A 20,932-nucleotide genomic window follows, 5' to 3' on the forward strand; every position below is an offset into this window, starting at 1 on the left:
CGGAGAAAGCGATGAGCGACAGTGATTCGTCATCGGCATGGACTGGAAGGAAGTCGAGAAGCCCCTGCAGCAGGTGGGCAAAGTCCATCTGGCGCAGTCCAGCAATGGTCCGTGGCTCGGCCATTCAGATCCATCCGTCGTCCCCACCTCTTTCTTTCTTTGTTATTTAAAATTACTGGAGCATCGATTGGAACCATGATTTACGTTTGGACCGGCGGTGGCTTGTCCCGTTGCATGGGCTTGTCTCGTGGGAAGACGGCCAGCCAGGGTGCTGCGCGAAGGTATTGGCCCAGAAGCAGTCCTCTAATCTCTGGGGGAGCCTCACCGTCCAGCGAAAACGCCGGGGGAGCACCTCGTGGGCGCATTCTGGCGGTTGCCCAAGGGGGGGAGAGAAGGGGGGTAAGAAGTCAGCCGCAAACAGGCAGTGTTGGCGTGCATTAGCTCAGGCCAACCAGGTCATGGAACTTTTGGCCCCCAGACTCGAACGACCGATGAGACCCGTTAGCGCGGAGAATTGGGACCAACACAGCCAGCGGTGGAACAGCTGCGGATACCGGAACGGGCAAGGGCGTTGACCATCGGGACGGATGGTTGGACGGACAGGGATCGGACAGCTGCAGGTTGAGCTGTGGACGGGGCGAAGTGGTGCGTTGCTTTTGCCCGCGTTGGCCCCGGCAAAAGCAAAGAGACGCCAGAGAGAGAGAGAGTGAGTGAGTGGGAGAGGAAAGACAAAGAAGAAAGGAAGAAAAGCGGAGAATGAGATCACCGCCTTAGTCATCGCTCGGGCCCTCACCGCTTCCTTCCGCTAAACCCTTTCCGGCAATTTTTGCGGCGCCACTTTTTGTTCCTTCGTTTGGGCTTTTTTCCTACTTTCCCCTACTTTCCCCTACTTTCCCCTACTTTCCCCTACTGCAGTCTCCATCCTGCTCCTACTCCATAGACCCCGTCTTATTGATCGATCATCTTGCCTTGATCAATCCTGCGCTCCACTGCCGCACAACGATCGGGTTCCTGTCTCCCGGACGGGCTCCCACGGCAAATCACCGTCGACTGTCCTGCCCTGATGTCCCGTCGCTCTCTCGACAAGGCTTATTTCTCGCCCCACAACGGCGTCATACTAGTCAGACCCTTAGATAACTCCTCCTCCAGACGAGTCGAGCGGAGGGAAACTGCGGACGGAACGCTCGAGGTCCGACGCTCCGTCCCATGTCCCAACACTCTCGCGTGTCAACCCGGGTGAATGGTCAAAGGATCCGACTCCCCGTCGCTGTAAGCCCATCGAATCTCGGTCGAATTCTCTTCCGCAATTGGGCCTTGATCATTCGACGCCCTGCGTGCATGCGTCCGGATGCAGAATGGAAAATAGAACTAATATTTCTGAGACAGCTATATGCATAGGGGCTGATCATTTAAGAAGAAAAAGAAATATATCTGGAAGAAGAGGGGAGACAAACGTCAAGAAAAAAGAAAAGAAAAAGAAAAATGACAACAACGGCAACCTCCTATATTACATCTGACAAATCAACGCATCTATCTATTCCTTGTTCTCTTTGCGCGATTTCTTCTTCGGCACGCGCAGCAGCCAATACAGAAAGACGGCGGCCACCGCGTTGAAAACGATGTAGACAAACAAGATTCCAATGTTGCGCCAGCGATCGTCGTAGTGGATGGACAAGCCGTCCAAGAACTGGTCCGTTTTCTTGAACGTGCACATCAGACACTCGGTGTCGGACTCGGGGTTTATCAGTCGGCTTTGCGCTCCTTCCGCAAAGGGCCCGAGAAAAGTCGAGCAGTTCTGTCCGTCAGGAGGCGGCAAGCGCAGGAGTTCAATGTCCGAACAGTCGACATCCGTCCCCGATAAACCAACTGATAACACCGAGCTCACCAGGTATGTAAAGGGAGAGACTCGGTACATGAAAATCCAAAAGCCGGGAAGCGCATCCGGAGTTGACAAGACACTGTATCAAACGTCAGCATTACCCTCGTCTATCCTAACCGGAGCAGTTACATACCCGTTGAAAATGAGGCACAATGAAAACAGCAGCTGGGCAATGTTACTGCCTGTCTCCGGGTGCTCGATTCCGGCAATGATCATCGAACTGAACGTAGAGGTGAACATCATGAATATCAAGATAAGCAGGAACATGGTGCCCCCTCGCTCGGTCACCGCGTCCGTCGCATAGGCGTTGCGGTAGAGGCCGATCGGATAATACCAGGAGAAAAACGCCGGGACGGCCATGAGGATGTTCCACGGCAGCTCGACCACTACGCTGGCCATCATGAATGCTTTCCACGAATAGGCCTTCGAGGGACGTTCGCGGACCTCGTACAAGGATCGCTGCGTACAGAAGTATGGCATCATTTGTTGGACCAGGTTGGGAAAGATAACGAGCAGCATGAAGATGGCAAACATCTGGTTCTGCATGCCTTGGAAACTCGTCGGTTCTCGCCAGAACGTGAAGCCAATGAACAGGGGCTATGCATATGTTATCAGTATTGAGATCGCACAATGTTGTTTACAAGGAGAACCTAGTACTCACCGGGATAATACACGTGGTTGCCTTGGAGTAGATGTACGCCGGGCTGCGCCAGTACTGCTGAAACATTCGCTGGAGACAAATGAGGAATTGGGACCAAATCGGCATCGCAAATTCTCCGTATTCAACCGTTTTAGGAGGAGGCGGCCGCTGCAACAATTCGGCCTTCATGTCGGCAAGCTCCTGTCGGACCTGAACTCGCTCGGGGCTTTCTTTCCAGACCTCTCCCCAATCCTGCTCCGCATGAGATCCGGGGGCAGCGCCGATAACCTCCAGCATCCACTCGGCGGGATTGGCGTTATGGGGGCATTTGGGCGAGCCTTTCTTCTCGAAATACTTGATCAGGGTTTCCATGTTGGGGCCGAGCTCACCAAAGTAGACCGTGCGTCCTCCTTTGGCCAGGAACAGCAACCGATCAAACTGCTGCATCAAGATTGCCGACGGCTGGTGAATCGTGCAGAGAATGGCTTGGCCATGGTCAGCCAGCTTTCGCATGAGGGAGCAAATGGACCACGCGGTCTGGCTGTCAAGCCCAGAAGTCGGTTCGTCGAAAAAGAGCAGAAGACCGGGCTTGGCCGCGATTTCCACGCCGATGGTCAATCTCTTTCTCTGCTCAACGTTCAGGCCCTCGCCGAGAACTCCGACCACGGCTTCAGCGTATTCCTGCATGTTGAGCATTTTTATCACTTCTTCCACATATTCGAGCTTTTCCTGGCGCGGAGTACTGGCGGGTTGACGGAGCAAGGCACTGAAAATGAGCGCCTCTCGGACGGTGCTTGTTTCCAAATGTAAATCCTGCTGCTGAACATACCCCGTTTTGCGCTGGAAAGAGTCATCCCGCAAACGGCCGTCGACTAGCATATCACCGGTAACGACTCCCACGGTCACACGGTTGGCCAGCACGTCCAGAAGGGATGTCTTGCCCGCTCCAGTCACTCCCATCAACGCCGTCAGGGTCCCTGGTTTCACCCACCCGTCAACATGATCTAGAATGCGTCGATTCTGGCCCTTGATCTTGATGTCGTAGCAAACATCCTCCCAGTGGAATATCGATGTCTGTTTGGCAATCGCACCAGTATGGTCCTGGGCTTCGGTTTCCAGTGCCTGCTGCTTCTCAGGAGTGGGTGCGCCTTCCTCGTCCTGGTGGGCTTTCTTCGTGAACGTCGGGATCTTCCCGCGGGGGAAGACCAAAATTTCACCCTTCGAGGGCTTGGCCCGAACCAACTCACTGGAGATGATGTAGGCTGCCAAGGAAAAGAAAAGAAACCCCAGAAGAATACCATAGTTGCGCCACAGGTGCGATTGGTAATACTGAAAAGTTGAGTTGAGATAGGTGTCGCCATCAATATAGTCCTGACCCGCGACAGCACCATTTCCAGAGCAGACCTTCGAGGATAGGGGAGTGTTTTCGTATCCTGGTCCCGAAGGCACATAAAGGGCACAATCGAAATGCCTATTGCTGTATTCGTTGATCATGAGAGATTCGAACGCATACTACCTTAAAGTCAGCAACCGGGACTTGATGAAAGGATCGAATTGCTATGAATCTTACCGCGATTGGATCCAGATAATTAAGCCACCGGAACCATGGATGCATATCTCGAACTGGAATGGTAAAGCCCGTGTAGATAATCAGAATCAACATGAAAATAGACGAAGGAACCATGGCTTGAGCCATGGACCGTGAGATTGCGCCAATCCATCGGAAGATATTGGACATGGTCAGCGTTGTCGTTATTGAGAAAAGATAAAATATGAAGAAATGCCCGGGTGTACGGCGCAAGTTTGTCATAAAGTATATGATAATATTGAAGACGATAGACACCAGTACCTTCGCCGGAAGATCGACGATTAGGGAGCTAATGGCTTCAGCCGATGGGTGATATAGCGCATACTTGTCATGTTTTTCCACGATGGGTCGTTGCTGCCAGAGAGTTAAAATTTCCAGGGCACTCGCGAAAGCATTGAGTAGAATAGCGAAGAACAAAAGGGCGCCGCGAGAGAAAAAGCTGTTGGTGGTCTCGTCCAAATTGTAGAAGACGCTTGCGACAATCAGCGCCATGATACTGTTGCCGATGACCGAGGTCAAGGTCATGCTCATGTCACCCTTGAGGCGAAGACCTCCCCGATAAAGACAAAGACGGATTTGACCGAAATAAGACAAGGTGTACGGAGAAGCTGCCCGGGTTGACTTAGCCTTCTCTGCAGCACGGGAGCGATCGAACTCCTGTCGCTTGCTGCCTCCGATGGGGAATTCGTTTTGGAAATGGTCAATATCTGTAAGGAGTTGCTGTCGCTCAAGACTATCTCTCCAGCGAGCGGCAAACTCGTCAGGCGTGCGAGGGACGAGATTTTCAAACCCCTTTCGAGCCCGACGCTCTGTGGGACTTGTGAGAGAAGTCAAGAAATCGGCCGTAGTCTGTCTATCCGGACAGTCGAACCCCATGTCAATGAAAAACCGTCTTGCGTCATGGGCATTGCCGAAATAAATTTGACGGCCCTCGTAAAGGACGATTGCTTTGTCAAAAATATCATAAATGGCCTGACTAGCTTGATAGATGGCAACCACCGCCGTTGACCCGGTATACTCGGTCGACAGCCGAAGATTTTTCACGAACTCGAGAGCCGTTGAGCTGTCCAAGCCACGGGTACTATTATCCCAGCACTGCAAAGGGCAACCGCAGAGAGTCGTCTCCGCGATACTCACTCGCTTCCGTTCTCCTCCCGACACGCCACGGATGAATTCGTTACCCACCTGGGTGTTCATGGTATGACTCAAGCCCAGCATGGCCATGACGACGTCTCGCATATGCGTCGCATACTGATCACGAGAAACTCCGGGGATTCGGTTGGCCGGAGCTCGAGCATGGGCTGCAAACAGTAGTGTCTCGCCCGCGGTGAGCTGCGGGAAATGAATTTCGGTTTCGGCCTGGTAGATGACTTCTCCACGGAAGCGACTGTGCATCTCGTCCCAAGAGATACCCTGGTATTGGATATCAGTCCCTTCATCCAGCCAGAGACCGTGGGTCTCCCCGGCAATGGTTTTGAGAAAGGTCGAGCAACCACTGAAAAAACAACGGTTAGACAGAGGAACACCAGATAGGCCAGAAACAGATTGCGGTCATATTTACCTTCCTGGACGACCTAAAACAACCAGCATCTCCCCGCTACGAACGAAGCCTTCAAAGTTCCGTAGAATATCAATACGAACTTTATTCCCGAACCCGAGCGTGTTACGCAGCCACCCGAAGCCCTTCAGCCACATGTTGGCCACGTCGGTTTGATAGTCTGCGGCAGTACCATATCCAAAGGCGCTCAGGTTGCGAAAGGACACGCCCGCCGTACGTCGAGGATATCGGTCCGGGTCGCGAGAGGTGATATGCAGGAGGTTCTTGGTCCATTTGCGCGAGTTAAACCGATCCGAGCTCGGGTCCAGCTCCGGGTCGCTCGTCGGGTTGAGGAAGGTGTTAGTTCCATCACCCACGAAGCTTTTCTGCGAGATCACAGAGAGTCTTCGGGCCAGCTCCGCGATCTTCTCTTGGCCATCACGTTCAATGCCATCCTCCGAGTTCGCACCGGCGGTATCCGAGCTGTCGGACTTCTCTTCGATCGAAGCGATACGGTCGTGGTGATTTTCTTCCGCATGCTGACGAATGGTGTTTTCAAATTGCAGCATCGCCTCCGTGGAGACCGCTGAGGACCCGAAGGGAGCGGGATTTGTCGGTTGGGAACCCATCTTAACACGTACCGTAGGCCCAGTGGAGATGAGGGATAAATAACATCACCAGCAAGGAAACACCAAGAGGTAGAGGGGATCACGATCACATTCACGCGCACATTCAGCCCTACAAACAATTTCGCGAGAGCCAGAATCACGTCTGAAGGAAGAAGAAACGAAGGAAAAGGGAGAGGGGGCGGAAGAAATTTAATTCTACATGGCGCAGATATTACCTATGTACTGTACCTGTCGGCCAGGGAGCCTGTACGGAAGACGGAATGGCCGCATCCGAGTAGAATAGGCATAAATCGAGACCCGATGAAAGACCAGGAAGCTGACTGCAGCCGAACCGGCGGACAGACTGACCATAAGAAAGGTTAGTCAGTTCATTGGATTGGATTAGGCAGTGGCGATCCAACGCGTTGTTGTCGGGAAGTTTGACCCTTGGCAATCAGGCGCCGTCGTATTCGAGGGGGGCCTGACAGCTGGGGAGTACATCCCAGTACCAGGCCAATCACCTGGATGGCTATCAGGGCTGATGTACCGGGGAAGTACCCCTGGAGGCTTTGTCACCGCGAACTCTCAGACGGCCAAGGAGGTGCCGGACGGTCCAATCACCAGACGTCCTGCAGAGGATTCTTCGACGTTGAGCCATTCCCGCCAATCAGCGCGGACGTGGGCTGATGGGCGCCGTATTGCCGCCGTATTGCTGCCGCTTCGATTGGCCGGGAAGGGCCCCACCGCAGGATCCCCGCCCCGGATTGGCTTCGTCGCGATTACATTTCTTCCCAAGTTGGTTCAAACATCTCTTGGTCACCCGCCCGATTATTTCCTATTGCTGGGTTCATCCCTCGGCTTCTGGCATTCCGACGGATGCGCTGAATTTCTTATCCGTTGTCTTTGTGCTGTGCCTGCCCGTAGGGCGGATCGTATATTTCTACGTATTCCGGACGGCTGAGCGTTCGGAGGGGCTTAAGGTAGGTAATGTGTCCGATTGTCCCTTTTCAGACAATACTCATCGGACGCCTAGAATTTGACATCTCACATATGCATGCTTACACTGAGATCTGTGCGCCTTGCTTTGTCGCTCCCTCGGACACGCATGTGGAACGCCAGCAGACTGATGCCATGCGGATTACACCGCATTGATATCTGGCCCTTGAACCTTGCGGTGTTGTGATATTTATAGTTGGGCTGAGTTTGTTGAAATTCTGCGTTCAGCCGAGAAGCATGCCTTTTCTATCTACGTGAAATGTGTAATGCAGAATAAGCCAAGAGTAGGTTTTGAAAACGTTTAGGGAGCCGATGGCCCAATGAACAAATGAACTAGTTGCACGGTTACACCTAGGCTAAAAGGCGTAGGAAGAGGCCTTCCATAGCATTGTACAGTACTGCGTACTACCTGAAAAGCCATGGAGGGGTAAGCAAATCGCAAAATGCTTGGCAGCTTGCATCTCATGATTCTACAGGCTAAATATATTTATAGTATCAAAACACAAATCATTTTTGAAAACCTATTCCTGTAGGATCAACTTACCTAGAGCTCGAAGTTCGATTTAAGCTCGGGGAAGCTATCACACCAGAGGGGTTTAACCATCCTCTGAAATTTCTGATGAGACTGTCAATTTAAAGTAATCAGAAAACTCCACCAAAGCTCCGTCCCTAATTGTGTTAAACTGAGTAAGCCCCATGTCTGGTAGACGATGCTCGGGATCCAACCGCCGACATTCCGACATGACATAATCAGCCCACCAAGACGTCGCGCGTCATTATTATGTAAACATTCCGTGATTCTTCAGCTTCGGCCTCAACTAAGGCCGAGCATTAGTCAACTCGGCCTTTCATGAACTGCTGCTTCCATGAAATCATGATGGTTCATGGAGAGATAAATAGGTTCGAGAAGACGGGCGAGGAATATGAGAAAACCATTAGCGAAATCATCACTGGCAGCTTCTCATTGATCTGACTATCTATTCTCAACGTTTCCAACATCACTTGAACTAAATCGCTACAAGATGTCGAAGCTCATTACCGTTTTTGGCGCCACCGGCAACCAAGGAGGCTCCGTTATTCGAGCCATCCAGGCCGATTCCGCGCTCTCGAAGGAATTCAAGATCCGGGGAATTACTCGTGACCCTAGCAAGCCTGCAGCCAAAGACCTCGCCGCCAAGGGCGTCGAAGTGGTCTCGGTACGTTGCTTCGCCCTTGAAATTGGATATACTATAACTAACGTGCATAGGCCGACATGTCTTCCGCGTCGTCTCTCGCCGCCGCCATCGAGGGCTCTCATACGGTCTTCCTCGTCACCAACTTCTGGGAATCCCTTTCACGGGATGTCGAGGTCTCGCAGGGCAAAGCCGTCGCCGACGCCAGCAAAGCCGCCGGAGTGCAGCACCTCATCTTCTCTTCTCTTCGTAACGTCACCGAGATGAGCAAGGGCCGCCTGACGCAGCTCGCTCATTTCGACGGCAAGGCCGAAATCGAAGGTTACATCCGTGCCAGTGGCGTGCCGGGCTCCTTTGTGCTGGCGGGTTTCTTCATCTCGAACACGTTCGAAATGCTCAACAAGCAAGGCGACACGTACACTCTGGCGTGGCCGGTTGATCCCCACAAGGCACAAATCCCGGTGTTTGACGTCGGGGATGATACTGGTAGGTTCCTTTCTCAGTGATGACGTGACCACGGTTGGCTGACTTAGAACAGGCAAATTTGTCGTTGCGGCGATTAAGCGCGGGCCATCTGCCGAGCGCATCCTAGCTGCTACCGAGTACTACACACCTGCGCGCCTCATTGCTGAGTTCTCCGAAGTCACTGGACACAAGGCGCAGGCGGTGCAAATCCCCAGTGACGTGTTCAAGAGCTTCCTGCCTCCCCCGGTGGCCGAAGAGTTGAACGAGAATATTCTCTTGCTGGAAGACCCGGGATACTACGGAGGTGAGAGCTTGGATGCATCTCATGCACTGTTGGACCAGAAGCCAACGGGTTGGAAGGAATTTGTGCAGCGTAACAAGAGCAAGTGGCCTTGATTTCTGTGGAAATTGTAATACACGAGCCCTGTTTTATAAGACTGTTTCATCAAATTGAGGGTTTAATCAATGTTGATGAGTGCACTTAGGCAGATTGAAATTTAATTGCTGAATGAAACCTTTTCTCTTAAAAGCAGAAAACCGTCTGGAATAACCTTGTAGCTTGAAATGTTCATGACGTCGAGTGCAGCCCTAATCATACCCTAAACCTCCATCACGGGACTCAGAGACCTCCACAAATCGCAGCGATCTTGCAGTTCCTGCGACACCACTTCCATCTGCGTCTCATGCTGCAACACAAGTCGTTCTCCCTGTCCCCACCTCTTCCATTCGGGCGTCCCTGTCTTCCGAAACACATTTGGATCCAGCGCTCTCACAAAACTGATAAAATAATTCATCGTCACCGGTACGATGCCTGCATTCCCATCAGCATACGCATCATAGTGAACACCTCCATATCCGACACCAAAAATAGCCTCGGTCTCGAGCATATGCCTGACGCCTAGGCCAATGGCGTCCATGGTCGGATCATGCACGTTGAATACATAATTCCACGCCTGACCAGTGGATCGCATTATGGCGTCTGCCATAAAATTGCTGGGACAGATGAAGGCAGCTTCGCCGTAGGCGGCCGACGCAGAAGGAAAGTACGCTGCGTGCTGTGGCACGGGGTCTGTCTTAGGATAGGCATGGTTGATAGCTTCCAGCTGGTCGGGAGTTAGATGCGGGTAATTGTTCTTGAGGAATGTGGATAGCTCGGCGGGACTGGAGGCATTGTATGCGAATTCTGAGCCATCATCTGTGTTGCTTCCCACTAACAGCGTGACATTTAGGTATTTGCCTTCTTCGAACAGATTGTATAGGCTGTCGGGAATGATGTCTCCGTCTATAACTGGCAGCCAGTACCATAACGGTAGGGGCTCATCGGAGCCACCTGGGAAAGGGGATTGCACGTTTGCCTGCTCAAGGGTGTCTATGTCGAGAGACCGGAGACAGGTGAGAATATTCGGAGAGTCGGAGCATCCGGTTTCGTTGGCGAACCGGTCGAATTGGAATTCTGCCTCTGCCACGGTGGGCTGTGCAGGCCAGAAGGGGCTTTCGCCGATTGCACCGATGAACAGTCCGTCGTCGCGGCCTCCGTACGCGGTGAGATGATGAGCCACAGAGCCGGCCCCGGCGGATACTCCTTGGATGACTACGTGCTCTGGGTTTCCACCGAACTAGCTTGAGTCAGTGTTATACGGGGCTAACTCGGCAGTCCAGATGAACTTACCTTGCGAATATGTTGCTGCACCCAGTGCAAAGCCTTTCGTTGATCCAAAAGGCCTGCATTCAAATCACCATCACGACTGACCTTCTCACTAGCGAGAAACCCGAGGGCTCCGACGCGGTAATTGAAATTGACGAAGATGATGTTGTGGCCCGATTCACGGATCACATTGGTGCCATTATAGTTGGGATCGTAATTTGTTGCGTATCCTCCGCCTTCGATGTATACCCAGACTGGCAGGTTTGTGGCATTTGATGGAGCAAAAACATTAACATACAGACAGTCTTCTGATTTCTCAGCAGAGACTTCCTGTTCGACGCCGAGACAAGATGGTCCGAACTACATGCAGTGTCAGGAGTTAGACTGAACAGAAGAATCTGAGGAGTAACTTACGGCGAATGCATCTTGTATTGATAACTCCTGGACAGGATCTCTAGGAGCGCGGAATCTGAGATCTTTTAGCGGTGGAGCAGCGAACCGCATGCCAACATATTGATCTATTCCTGCAGAAAGTCGCACGCCTCGATAGATCGAATATCCCAGATCGACCACTGGGGAGTTAGTAGGAAGAGCGGATGCCAGAAGGGGCATGGCAAGCCCGTATAAGGCCCTCATAGTCAATATGGTGAGTTGAAATTTTTCTGGTGTTTATGGCTACGTGAACAGCTACTATATATGCACTTTGTTGCTCGAGACATTGTCTCGAGATCCTGCAAGGCTTGTCATTTTTTCTGCAGACTTAGGCATCCGATGCATTAACTTTCTCGCTTTTTTCCCTAATTTTTATTTTCTCTCTTTAATTTGGAAATGGCTAGCTAGCTATTTTCGAGCCCCTACATGAGCGTAGCTCGTGTCATTTTGACCTTCCCCTTGCGTGGCTGACAATCATTGCCAATAGTCCCCACCGACCCAATAGCCCAGGAACCACTACTACCAGCCCAGATTCCACGTCTGCTTGATCTCCTCTATGTCATCATAAACATTACCCCAGTCCAACTTGCTCCACCGCTGCGGCTTCTCCACCGCGTCAACAAAATACTTCATCGCCAACACCAACTGCGCGGCCCATTTCTTCGGGCTGACTTGTCCACACCCTGTTGCCATCGGAGTCATGAGAATGCGATTGATGCGCTCGCCATGTGTTTTTCCCTCTCGCACATTCTGGTTCCATCGCTCCACCTCACACAGCAAACTCCAGACGCATTCGTAGACGATTTCGCGGTCCCACGTGACATTTTGCGGCGTGCGCATGGTGGGACAGATGGCCACCCATTTGCAGCCCCAGGGATTTTTTCCATGAAGCTCAGATGGAAATGGGACTAGAGTGCATGTCCCAGGGGGCGCGAAGCCCCTGTATTTATCATAAAGAACCTGTTGCGCGGCGTCGGTCAAAGTGTCGTAAGGATGGTCTGGGAGACAGAAGGCTCGCGAGATGGCATCGTCAAAGGCGCCGTCTAGGCGGCCGTAAGAGTTGGCTGGCGAGACGACCAGCTGGTAAGACAAGGATCGCGGGACCGCGGCCAGGCGCTCATTTAGAGTGGTAATGGTGATCTTGGAGTCAGATCGGAAGGAAGGCCAGAACTTTGGCAGCGCTTCTTTGAATGCCGTGCTGTGCTTGTCCTCCATGCAGAGAAGCAGGATTTCAGGAATGTCTTGGACCGGCATTTTGTGGTAACAAACGAATGGACGGAATGATTTTCAATCTTGATGGAAGAATCGATCGATGATGGCAATCGCCCTCTATCTACCACAGGGTCGCCCTTATATAGGGATTGTCGGGTGGTGGACAATCAGCGAAATGAGTCACAATTTCCGGAGTCTTCCACTACCTAGTGGGATATTCAACATGTGGTTTGGGGAAGTTGAGGTTGTGAAAAGATGGCAGCTTGTCGTTGCCTAGACAGCCTCAGACCACAAGGCTGCGCATAGTGGGGCCTGATGGAGCCCCCGTCAGCCGGCAATCTGTCATTCAGGGTTGTATCAATCTGATTGACAGTCCAAATTGAGGGATTGATTATTCGCAGGAACTACCACCGGATATAGTACCCAGTACTCGACAGAATCCGCCATACTACCTCACCACCACCACAATCAGCACGGTGAGCCACTTGCAAGACACCTGCAAGCCATGTAACGTCATCATGCACAGAGCGCAGACCCCGCCAACCAACCCTGCAAATCCGGGGTACCAAGGATGCTCGATTCCGCGGTGGAGAGCCGAGGGAAGATCTTCTTTGCGACGGCCAGCAATCAGAAAGACGGGAACCGTCCAAACTCAGCTTCCCCGCATTTTCCTGTCATTTTAAAGTTATCGTAATTCCGCTCTGGTTCCGCTGGGTCCAATAGATAAAGACGTCTATGCGAAAGATCTTCATGATAACGCTCGGAATTCGATAAGCGTTCCGGTTATCAGAATGTGCTCGTCCAGCCCTAACTACAAGACGCTCAAGATGCGCTTCCCACCTGAGAGCCCCTCATTCTTTCGATACTATACTCCAGATTCACCATGCAATCGAAGAATAAGTCCCCCGATCATGTTCCGCAAGTTGAGCTGGCCAACGGCCAGATTGTCGGCCTGCCCGACATGCCCATGAAACGGCGTTTTAGTATATTGAGTATCATTGCTGTCGGGTACAACATTTCCAACAGCTGGGTGGCGATTGCGTCTAGCTTTGCTATTGCCATTCAGTCGGGTGGAGCGCTGTCTTTGCTATATGGCATTATCGCCGTCACTGTCGCTATGCTGGCTACTGGGTTGACCCTGGCTGAACTAGCCAGCGTCTATCCCACTGCTGGCGGCCAGTATCACTTCACTTCCATTTTGGCGTCGCCACGCTGGAGTCGTGGCCTCTCATACTTTAGCGGTCTGGCTGCAGTTTTCTCATGGCTTACCCTAGCAGCTTCTATCGCACTGGCTGCCACACAAGCCCTGATGGCCATTGTCATTCGATGGCAGCCTGAATACCAGGCTCAGTCATGGCATTACTTTCTTGTTTATCAGGCTTTCAATGCGCTTATCGTCCTCTATAACATTTTTCTGACCAACAAAACCCTTTGGGTCTATAATATAGGCTGTATGTTCTACCTCCCCAAACTCATTAGCTTTATATTTGATATCACCTAACCAAAGTCCAGTCATACTGTCGATATCAACCTTCCTCGTCATAACCATCACCTGCCCCGCTCGCTCCTCCCCCGATATCGATTCCAGCCAAATATGGACACACTTCGTTAATGGATCTGGCGGCTGGCCTGATGGTATTTCGTTCCTCACTGGGCTTTCAACTCCCCAGTTCATGCTCTCTGGTCTCGATGCGACGCTGCATCTTGCCGAGGAGTGCCTTGAGCCGGAACGCATTGTTCCCCGCGCTGTCATAGTCACCGTTCTGGTGGGGTTCCTGACTGCGTTTCCGTTCGCCGTGGCCATCATCTATAGTGTGAAGAATGTGGGGGACTCGTTGGAGACGGTTACAGGGTGAGCATACACCCTATTTACTTGATAAACCTTCATGCATGCAAATACCCTCTGTTGTACCATATACTAACAACTGCTCATCCATCAGCTTCCCAATCTACTTCCTCTGGGAAAAAGCCACCCGCTCCCCCACAGCCGCAACGGTCTTCATGACCGCCCTCTTCGCCGTTTCCTGCGTCGCCCTGATCGCCGTGCATCAGACAGCGTCGCGTCTGACATGGTCATTTGCGCGCGACGAAGCCCTCTTCTACTCTCATAGACTGGCACGCGTGAGCCCACGTCTCGGTGTCCCCGTTTACGCGCTCATACTGAACGGCATCGTCGTGCTATTGGTCGGAATCGTATATGTTGCTTCGTCGACCGGTTCGTGCATTTTCATCCTTCCCTCTATTCATTTGTTTCCCAAATCCCCACCTCCCTCCCAGCTCATGTATAAAATATAGCATTCAACGCCTTCATATCCACTACCGTCATCGTCGCCCAACTCTCCTACGCCGTCCCCGCCGCTCTACTGCTTGTCAGTCGTGGCGACACGTCCTATCTACCTTCCACCCGACCGTTCCGGCTCCCCGCGGCTGTGGGCTACGTGTCTAATACATTGTGTATTATCTGGGCCGTGGTGTTGTTGGTTTTCTTTTGCTTTCCGGCTACGGTGCCCGTGAAGGCAGGAGATATGAGTGTGTTTGACTTTGCCCTCTTTCTCTTTGTAGTTTATGTTCTATACTAACCATCTGTTCTTCCTCGGGTGTTTAGATTATGCGTCTGTTGTGCTGGGTGTGATGCTAGTTCTGGGCGTCCTCAATTGGTTTGCTTATGCAAGACAGCGGTATCATGGTCCTAGGTTGGAGTGATTTATTTAGCTCCGTATATGCAAGGCTTGATATGGTATAGGCGAACGCATTAACATATTATAGACAAAAGTAAACAGAAGCCAAGTAGACAGTAAAGCTCCAGAGGATAGCAAAGAATATTATATAACTTATGAATCGAATATCATCATTTTCATGAGTCAAAAAATTACCATGGTTGTCACCCAGCTAGCCTAGGTCAGATTCACGTCACTTTTGTCACCATATTCACTGTTTTGCATTGCAATTGTGACTCACCCGCCCTCCTTCAATCGTCCCTAACCACCATCTCCAACGTCATCCATCTTCAAGTACTCTATCCGAGACTTCTCCTTAATCAAAGCACTTGACCAGTATCGAGATCAGAACTAATCAGTATGCTCCCTACTGTACTTATGAAACTCTCACGTGGCTTCTGACTTCTTTTGGATCCTTAGAAATGGCACCGATCACGTTTGGCCAATTCCGAAACACTCTGACAGCGGCCGCCACACAGCGCCGTCGCGACTATACCAACATATTCTCGGTCACTATGCGCTGGGAAAATGATGACACCCAGGCGGCTCAAGATTCTGAGCACTTCCAGGAGATGTTGAAGAATTTGGATGCTGCCCCAGCTGTCGAGCTCATTATTCGCCACAGCGACTCTTCGCCCGCACTCACATTCCAACAGGCCATCCTCGGCTTTATCGGAAAGTCCAAAGCAAAGGCAGAAAGCGACCACAACCTGATGATCTTTCATTATGCCGGCCACGGGGTGGTGAAAGATGGAAGCTTTACATTCGCTGAAACGAGGGCCGCCGAGAAAACAATCAATGCAGACAACTATCTGCTGAACAAGGTCAAAGATGCCCAGGTGATCTCCATCGTGGACCATCTCGATGTCTTGTTGATTCTTGATTGCTATGCCCACGTATCAACCCGAGCTCCAGCAATCCGGCACCGGGTGGTCGAAGTGATAGCAGCGACAAGCAGACAGACACCCACAGCGCGATCTGCGCCACATAACACGTTGACCACCAAGCTCGCCGAGGAAATTGCCCGCAGCAAGCGCAGTGGACACAAGAATGTGGAATTCTCCGACATCTTCCAGAGCCTGAGATCGCGTGGGGACAAAATCATCTCCTCGCGCATATCGACATCCTTTTACTGTGCTGTTTCCCTCTCGTTTTGTCTATTTTATCTCCTTTTTTCCTATTTCTTTCTGTTTGTTTAAGATTACGGGCGATGTTTTATCTACTTTTGTTGCTGCATGTGTCTACATATGGCACAACTCCCTCTGTTTAAAATCTGTAAATGCTCTACCACTCCTCTCAACTGATGAAAAGTCAGAAAAGAAAACAGACATGGAGTAGGTAACTAGATACATCGATATGTATGATAAGGCGATCTAGCTCAAATTCATGATCTCCTGTCTCTGGTCCTCTGTTGTCTAAACCAGCATTATGAACTGGGCTCTGTCTGCTATTACCGACGTCTGCAAGCCCTATTAATCTAATAAATATTTCTGTCTTAACAGCCGCGTCTTCTTTAACACTTTTATTAGACTCTTAAGTCTCGCGCACGGTATGGATTAACTTTTAAAGACTGCTAACACACCTTCTGGGATTAGCTGATTACAATAACAAGGATAAAGGTAATAATTAGACTCTTAAGTCTCACGCACGGTATGGATTGACTTCTGAAGACTGCTAACACACTTTCCGGGATTAGCTGACTGTAATAATAAAAATAAAATTAATAACTAGACTCTTAAGTCTTGCGCATAGTATAGATTAACTTTTAAAAACTACTGACATGCTTTCCGGGATTAGCTAACTCTAATAACAAGAATAAAGATAATAACTAGATTCTTAAGTCTCACGCACGGTATAGATTGACTTCTGAAGATTACTGATATGCTTTCCGGGATTAGCTGACTACGACGGTGAGGATGAAGGCGACAGCAAGGATGAAGGTGACAACAAGGATGAAGGTGATGATGGAGCATGGCGCGAATGCTCAGCCGCGTCTTCTTCAATACTTTTCACGCCATGGATTGACTTCTGAAGACTGCTGATATACTTTCCTGGATTAGCTGACTGTGATGATGAGGATGAAGGTGACGATAGAGCATGGCGCGAATGCTCGGCCGCGTCTTTTTTAATGCTTTTCATGGCATGGATTGACTTTTGAAGACTGCTGACACGCTTTCCGGGATTAGCTGACTGTAATAATAAGGATAAAGGTGATAATAGAGTATAGCGTGAATACTATAATAGGTTGATACGTGGGCATAGCAATCAAGAATCAACAAGACATTAAGATAGTCCACGATGGAGATCACCTGGGCATCTTTGACATTGTTCAGATTAGATAGCTTATAGGATGGGGTATTGAATTTCACTGTACTTATTTTTAATGGTGCTATTGTGGGTGGTTTTCCTGATGGATAGCCTTAAATAAGGATTAGAAGGAGCGAGGTAAAAGACATATTATTTACTATTGGTTCCTCCGGACGTCCACTTCTAACAGGCAGCAAGTGGTTCCCACATAAATGTTCGGGCTGTGATCTAGCACCAGATGCACTGGCGCAGGAAGCTGGGTCCTTAATAATATCACCTACACTGTAGGAAGACCGCAGATTAGTAGGAAGGAAAGAAACGTCAAGTTTTGAGAGATTAACCATCTGCTTCAACGAAGGGGAATTGGATGGAGAGGACGAGTAATGAACAGGTCATGTGCCAACCAACCAAGCACCCTCAGGCGTGACAAACTCATGATGTGTGAATGACGGTCGGGCAGAACGCTACCATGACTCACACCTCTTCGATCAATTCATCTCTTCTTCTTAGTACTTCTCACCACACCATTAGCAACGTCTTTGATCAACCAGAAAGTGCTCAAAATGCTTCCCTTACACCTTCGACTCGAAAATCGCTACCAGGACCTAGCGGAAATCCGTGAATCTCTTTGGAACCTGAACGGCGAAGACCTCACTGATGACATGGCCAAATTGCTCAGGATCAACTTTCACCACTTGGATATTGATACAGGTGCAACATCTGAATCCGTGACGCCTTACTTTCTCCCACGCAAATCCTTCCCTAGCTGTCGTGACACAAGCGGAGATCTTAAGGACGTACTGCTCGACGAGGGACAGAACCCGGAGAATGGAAAGCTAGACATCCCAACGTGCCTAACGCTTACACTTCATAATTATGCCTGTGGGATGAATAGTGAGAGAGAGACACACATTAGCTATACGAAGTAAGTCAGCGCCTATCCGAAGCTTCAGGCCGCTATCAACCTATAGGTTCTTAGTAGCTAACCAATAGTTTAGGGTTGTACCCTACGGGTGGGTAAAGGAGACGTAAGTGTTCTTTGATCTACGATTCGAATTAGCGGGTTGGGAATACATGCTGAAGTGTGATTAAGATCCCCTGATCCAGAGCATCTGGAACCGAGGCCCCGTCACTTTTACAAGCCCTGGCTTGGATATAGATATGCGCCTGACACTTCGGTCTATCAAGATGAGCTGAAACGCCGTAACTACAGAGCGCCGGTTCCGGGCATGCCTTATAAGAGGGTTCTCAGGCTCGGTGACCTTATTCCATCTTTCCTGTCTCTGAGTCATGGCATGACCGAATATGACGTTCACTTTTGCCATGATAAATTGCCGTCAATTAGTGAAGTGCTTGCAGCAGTGGATGAAATCCTACATTCCATGAGGTCGCAAAGAGATGAACTTCAGAACAAGGAGTTTAAGCAAGGTTCCACGGCCTTCAATCATATTTTACCGGTTTGCTGTTTTTATATCTATTCCACAAAGAGAATTATTGACAATGGATTCAGAGGCTGATCCTACTGCGTGATTCCCGGGGGCATCGTCGCCTTCTTTATGCGTACTTTGATGGCAGTCGGCTAAATGTTCAGTTCACCGAGCTCCTGCATTTTGAGCAATTTGCAGTCACGCCTCCACCCGGGACAGCCTACCGTGATTTTATCAACTTGTCCCTGTATCATGATATGATTGATCAATTACTCAAGTGGGCATGGCCAGTTGTGCAAGGAGATACTAGTGAATCATGTTTGAGGATATAAGCCGGCGAAGACTTTGAATCGAGAACCATGTCTGGGTCATATCTTGAATTGCTTTTATTTCTTATCTGATGGTGCTGTATGCTAGCTATTGAGAGACTTTAAAAACTTTGGCTTCTACTGGATAATATAACTTCAGCTGGATAATATAACTTCAGATCAGCCTTCGAGAAAGCATAGATCTGTAATTAGAAGATACGGAGGCCAGTCAGTGAGATCTGGCGACCTAAAGGCTTGGAAGATGTCAGAAAACTCCACATTTTTGTGTCCACTGCGCTTTCGGCGAGAGATCTCCCCGGGTGTCTGTGTGCTTGTCGTCGCTATCACTTCAACCACCCACCCGGCGCGGGCTCATCTCATCCGGGGTCTGTTGAGGGGCAAGAGAACTGAAGCAACTCCAACCAGCAAAGCATGTAGTGTAGCATGCTATGCATGCTGTGAGAGGAGGTTGCCGCGAGGAAGTCTAATTGGACACCTATCTCGTCAAACTCATCTCTTGTATTCAACATCCTCCTTAACATCTGCACGTCCTGCCTCATTCAACGCCTCTTGGGCAGACTTTGCGTGCGATCGAGATCTCTTCTCTCTCTCTCATATCTCGATCCCGGCAGTATTCAGCCAAACGACGTTGTACAGCATCATGTTCGACTCGCATCCGGTTAGTTGCTGCTATTGCTGCTAGTTGCTCCTGAGTGTGGATACTAAGCTGGAGTTCTGATAAGGGCTGTATCATTCTTTCCTCCGAGTTGGCTCAGGTGTGGCAATCGTGCTTGGGAGTACTGGGAGCTGTGCTTGTTTGCATCTTTTTGAACTTGGCTTGCCGTCTGGCCAGTGTTGCTGTTGTCCTATTTTAACACCGTCTTCTTTGTGTCAATATTGAACAGCAGTTTTCTAAGAAAATGGGCATTGGTATCCTTCGTTATCCACTCCGCTGTTTTGCTGTCCCATACTTGAAGATTTCTAATGATCGAGTTCGACTGAGGCAATATTTAGCCGGTTATGGCCCGTGTTGAAGCCTAAGTTTCGAGGGTTCTCGCTCGGTTTTGCTATCAAGAGAAACACAACAGGGGATTCTTGACCTTGCGCCGCGTCGATTATGAGAATATTTTTGCAGAGAAGCTGTTCGTGTCCGAGGGCAACTCTGATCAGATTTGGCTGCGCGCGATAGGGGGTAATGACTATCATGTCATCTGGCTGTACTTGGTCCCCTCTTGGAGCTTGGAAGTTGTACAGACATCGTATGATGTTAAACAGTGCCTGAGCCTGATAACAATTTGTCTATAATGTCTCGTCCTCTTTCCTGACTGCTATTCCAGGCCTGTTAATGAATAATCACTGCACTTCTGCCAGACCCTGTGGCTTGAAATATGCACGTGGGATCTCGGACGCGGCACATTTTAGCGTACTTGTAACAATGCGTGTTTTAGGGCCATTTTAACACACGTTTTATGATATGCTTGGTCGCATCTTTCAAGAATTTAGGCTCTCCGCCTTGTAATCCTTGATGTCGGTCTTTCTCCACTAGAAATCTCTATTTGACAGAGTATGTGTTATTGACTTTGTCCTGTCTTCTCGCAATGATTTCGGCTATGTTGTATAACTGATATTTTTGCATGGTCGCCTTTGTTGCAGAGAAGTTAATGGTTCGGGGGATACGCTGTGTATCTAGACTGTCTTTGCGTAAGATGTTTAGCTGCTAGCTTGGCGATCTGGCTATATTATTTACGCAGCTCGTGATTCTTGAGTCGCTTATACAAAGCGCTTGTAAGGCTATTAGCCGCCTTGTTCGAACTAGAAGCCACGAGAATGTTGAGCCCCATGTATGTAAGAATGATCGAAACTGCCATCTTTGTTTTCCTCGTTCCTGGGGGCTTGGATTAATTTGAGCCCGCCAGCAATTGCCATGGTGGACTGTTGGAAAGCAACGAGCTGAAACGGATCGAGGTTGGCCTGAAATTGCATTTTGTTTATCCGGGAA

The 20,932-nt window shown here is 50.1% G+C and overlaps 7 protein-coding genes across 7 annotated transcripts; 4 read left to right on the top strand and 3 right to left on the bottom strand.

Moving 5' to 3' along the window:
* Window positions 1–1,348: 1,348 nt before the first annotated feature.
* Window positions 1,349–6,660, bottom strand: P170DRAFT_436098 (pleiotropic drug resistance family ABC transporter). The gene is made up of 5 exons (XM_024849084.1): window positions 5,669–6,660; window positions 4,090–5,602; window positions 2,541–4,031; window positions 2,013–2,476; window positions 1,349–1,958 (listed from the first exon to the last, which is right to left on the bottom strand). Exons 1-5 carry the CDS (start codon window positions 6,271–6,273, stop codon window positions 1,535–1,537), a joined length of 4,497 nt encoding a protein of 1,498 aa, XP_024706318.1. The 5' UTR covers window positions 6,274–6,660; the 3' UTR covers window positions 1,349–1,534.
* Window positions 6,661–7,858: 1,198 nt separating this feature from the next.
* Window positions 7,859–9,281, top strand: P170DRAFT_406509 (NmrA/HSCARG family protein; the record flags this gene model as incomplete). Its single annotated transcript, XM_024846633.1, has 3 exons — window positions 7,859–8,444; window positions 8,495–8,906; window positions 8,959–9,281. Exons 1-3 carry the CDS (start codon window positions 8,271–8,273, stop codon window positions 9,279–9,281), a joined length of 909 nt encoding a protein of 302 aa, XP_024706319.1. The 5' UTR covers window positions 7,859–8,270.
* A 203-nt stretch (window positions 9,282–9,484) lies between these two features.
* Window positions 9,485–11,142, bottom strand: P170DRAFT_355385 (alpha/beta-hydrolase; the record flags this gene model as incomplete). Its single annotated transcript, XM_024844088.1, has 3 exons — window positions 9,485–10,501; window positions 10,555–10,890; window positions 10,945–11,142. The coding sequence occupies 3 exons, from the start codon at window positions 11,140–11,142 to the stop codon at window positions 9,485–9,487; spliced, it is 1,551 nt and encodes a 516-aa protein (XP_024706320.1).
* Window positions 11,143–11,461: 319 nt separating this feature from the next.
* On the bottom strand, window positions 11,462–12,398 carry P170DRAFT_436102 (uncharacterized protein). The gene has a single exon (XM_024849085.1). It carries the CDS (start codon window positions 12,214–12,216, stop codon window positions 11,482–11,484), a length of 735 nt encoding a protein of 244 aa, XP_024706321.1. The 5' UTR covers window positions 12,217–12,398; the 3' UTR covers window positions 11,462–11,481.
* A 646-nt stretch (window positions 12,399–13,044) lies between these two features.
* On the top strand, window positions 13,045–14,877 carry P170DRAFT_406515 (putative choline transport protein; the record flags this gene model as incomplete). Its single annotated transcript, XM_024846634.1, has 5 exons — window positions 13,045–13,625; window positions 13,687–14,026; window positions 14,115–14,389; window positions 14,470–14,703; window positions 14,780–14,877. Exons 1-5 carry the CDS (start codon window positions 13,058–13,060, stop codon window positions 14,875–14,877), a joined length of 1,515 nt encoding a protein of 504 aa, XP_024706322.1. The 5' UTR covers window positions 13,045–13,057.
* A 286-nt stretch (window positions 14,878–15,163) lies between these two features.
* P170DRAFT_436103 (uncharacterized protein) lies at window positions 15,164–16,280 on the top strand. The gene is made up of 2 exons (XM_024849086.1): window positions 15,164–15,249; window positions 15,312–16,280. Exon 2 carries the CDS (start codon window positions 15,314–15,316, stop codon window positions 16,088–16,090), a length of 777 nt encoding a protein of 258 aa, XP_024706323.1. The 5' UTR covers window positions 15,164–15,249; window positions 15,312–15,313; the 3' UTR covers window positions 16,091–16,280.
* Window positions 16,281–17,684: 1,404 nt separating this feature from the next.
* On the top strand, window positions 17,685–19,096 carry P170DRAFT_509069 (uncharacterized protein). Its single transcript, XM_024854641.1, has 4 exons — window positions 17,685–18,123; window positions 18,197–18,226; window positions 18,292–18,655; window positions 18,709–19,096. Exons 1-4 carry the CDS (start codon window positions 17,762–17,764, stop codon window positions 18,955–18,957), a joined length of 1,005 nt encoding a protein of 334 aa, XP_024706324.1. The 5' UTR covers window positions 17,685–17,761; the 3' UTR covers window positions 18,958–19,096.
* Window positions 19,097–20,932: the final 1,836 nt, after the last annotated feature.

Source organism: Aspergillus steynii (assembly GCF_002849105.1).
Source record: "Aspergillus steynii IBT 23096 chromosome Unknown P170scaffold_3, whole genome shotgun sequence".
NCBI classification, from domain to species: Eukaryota; Fungi; Ascomycota; class Eurotiomycetes; order Eurotiales; family Aspergillaceae; genus Aspergillus; species Aspergillus steynii.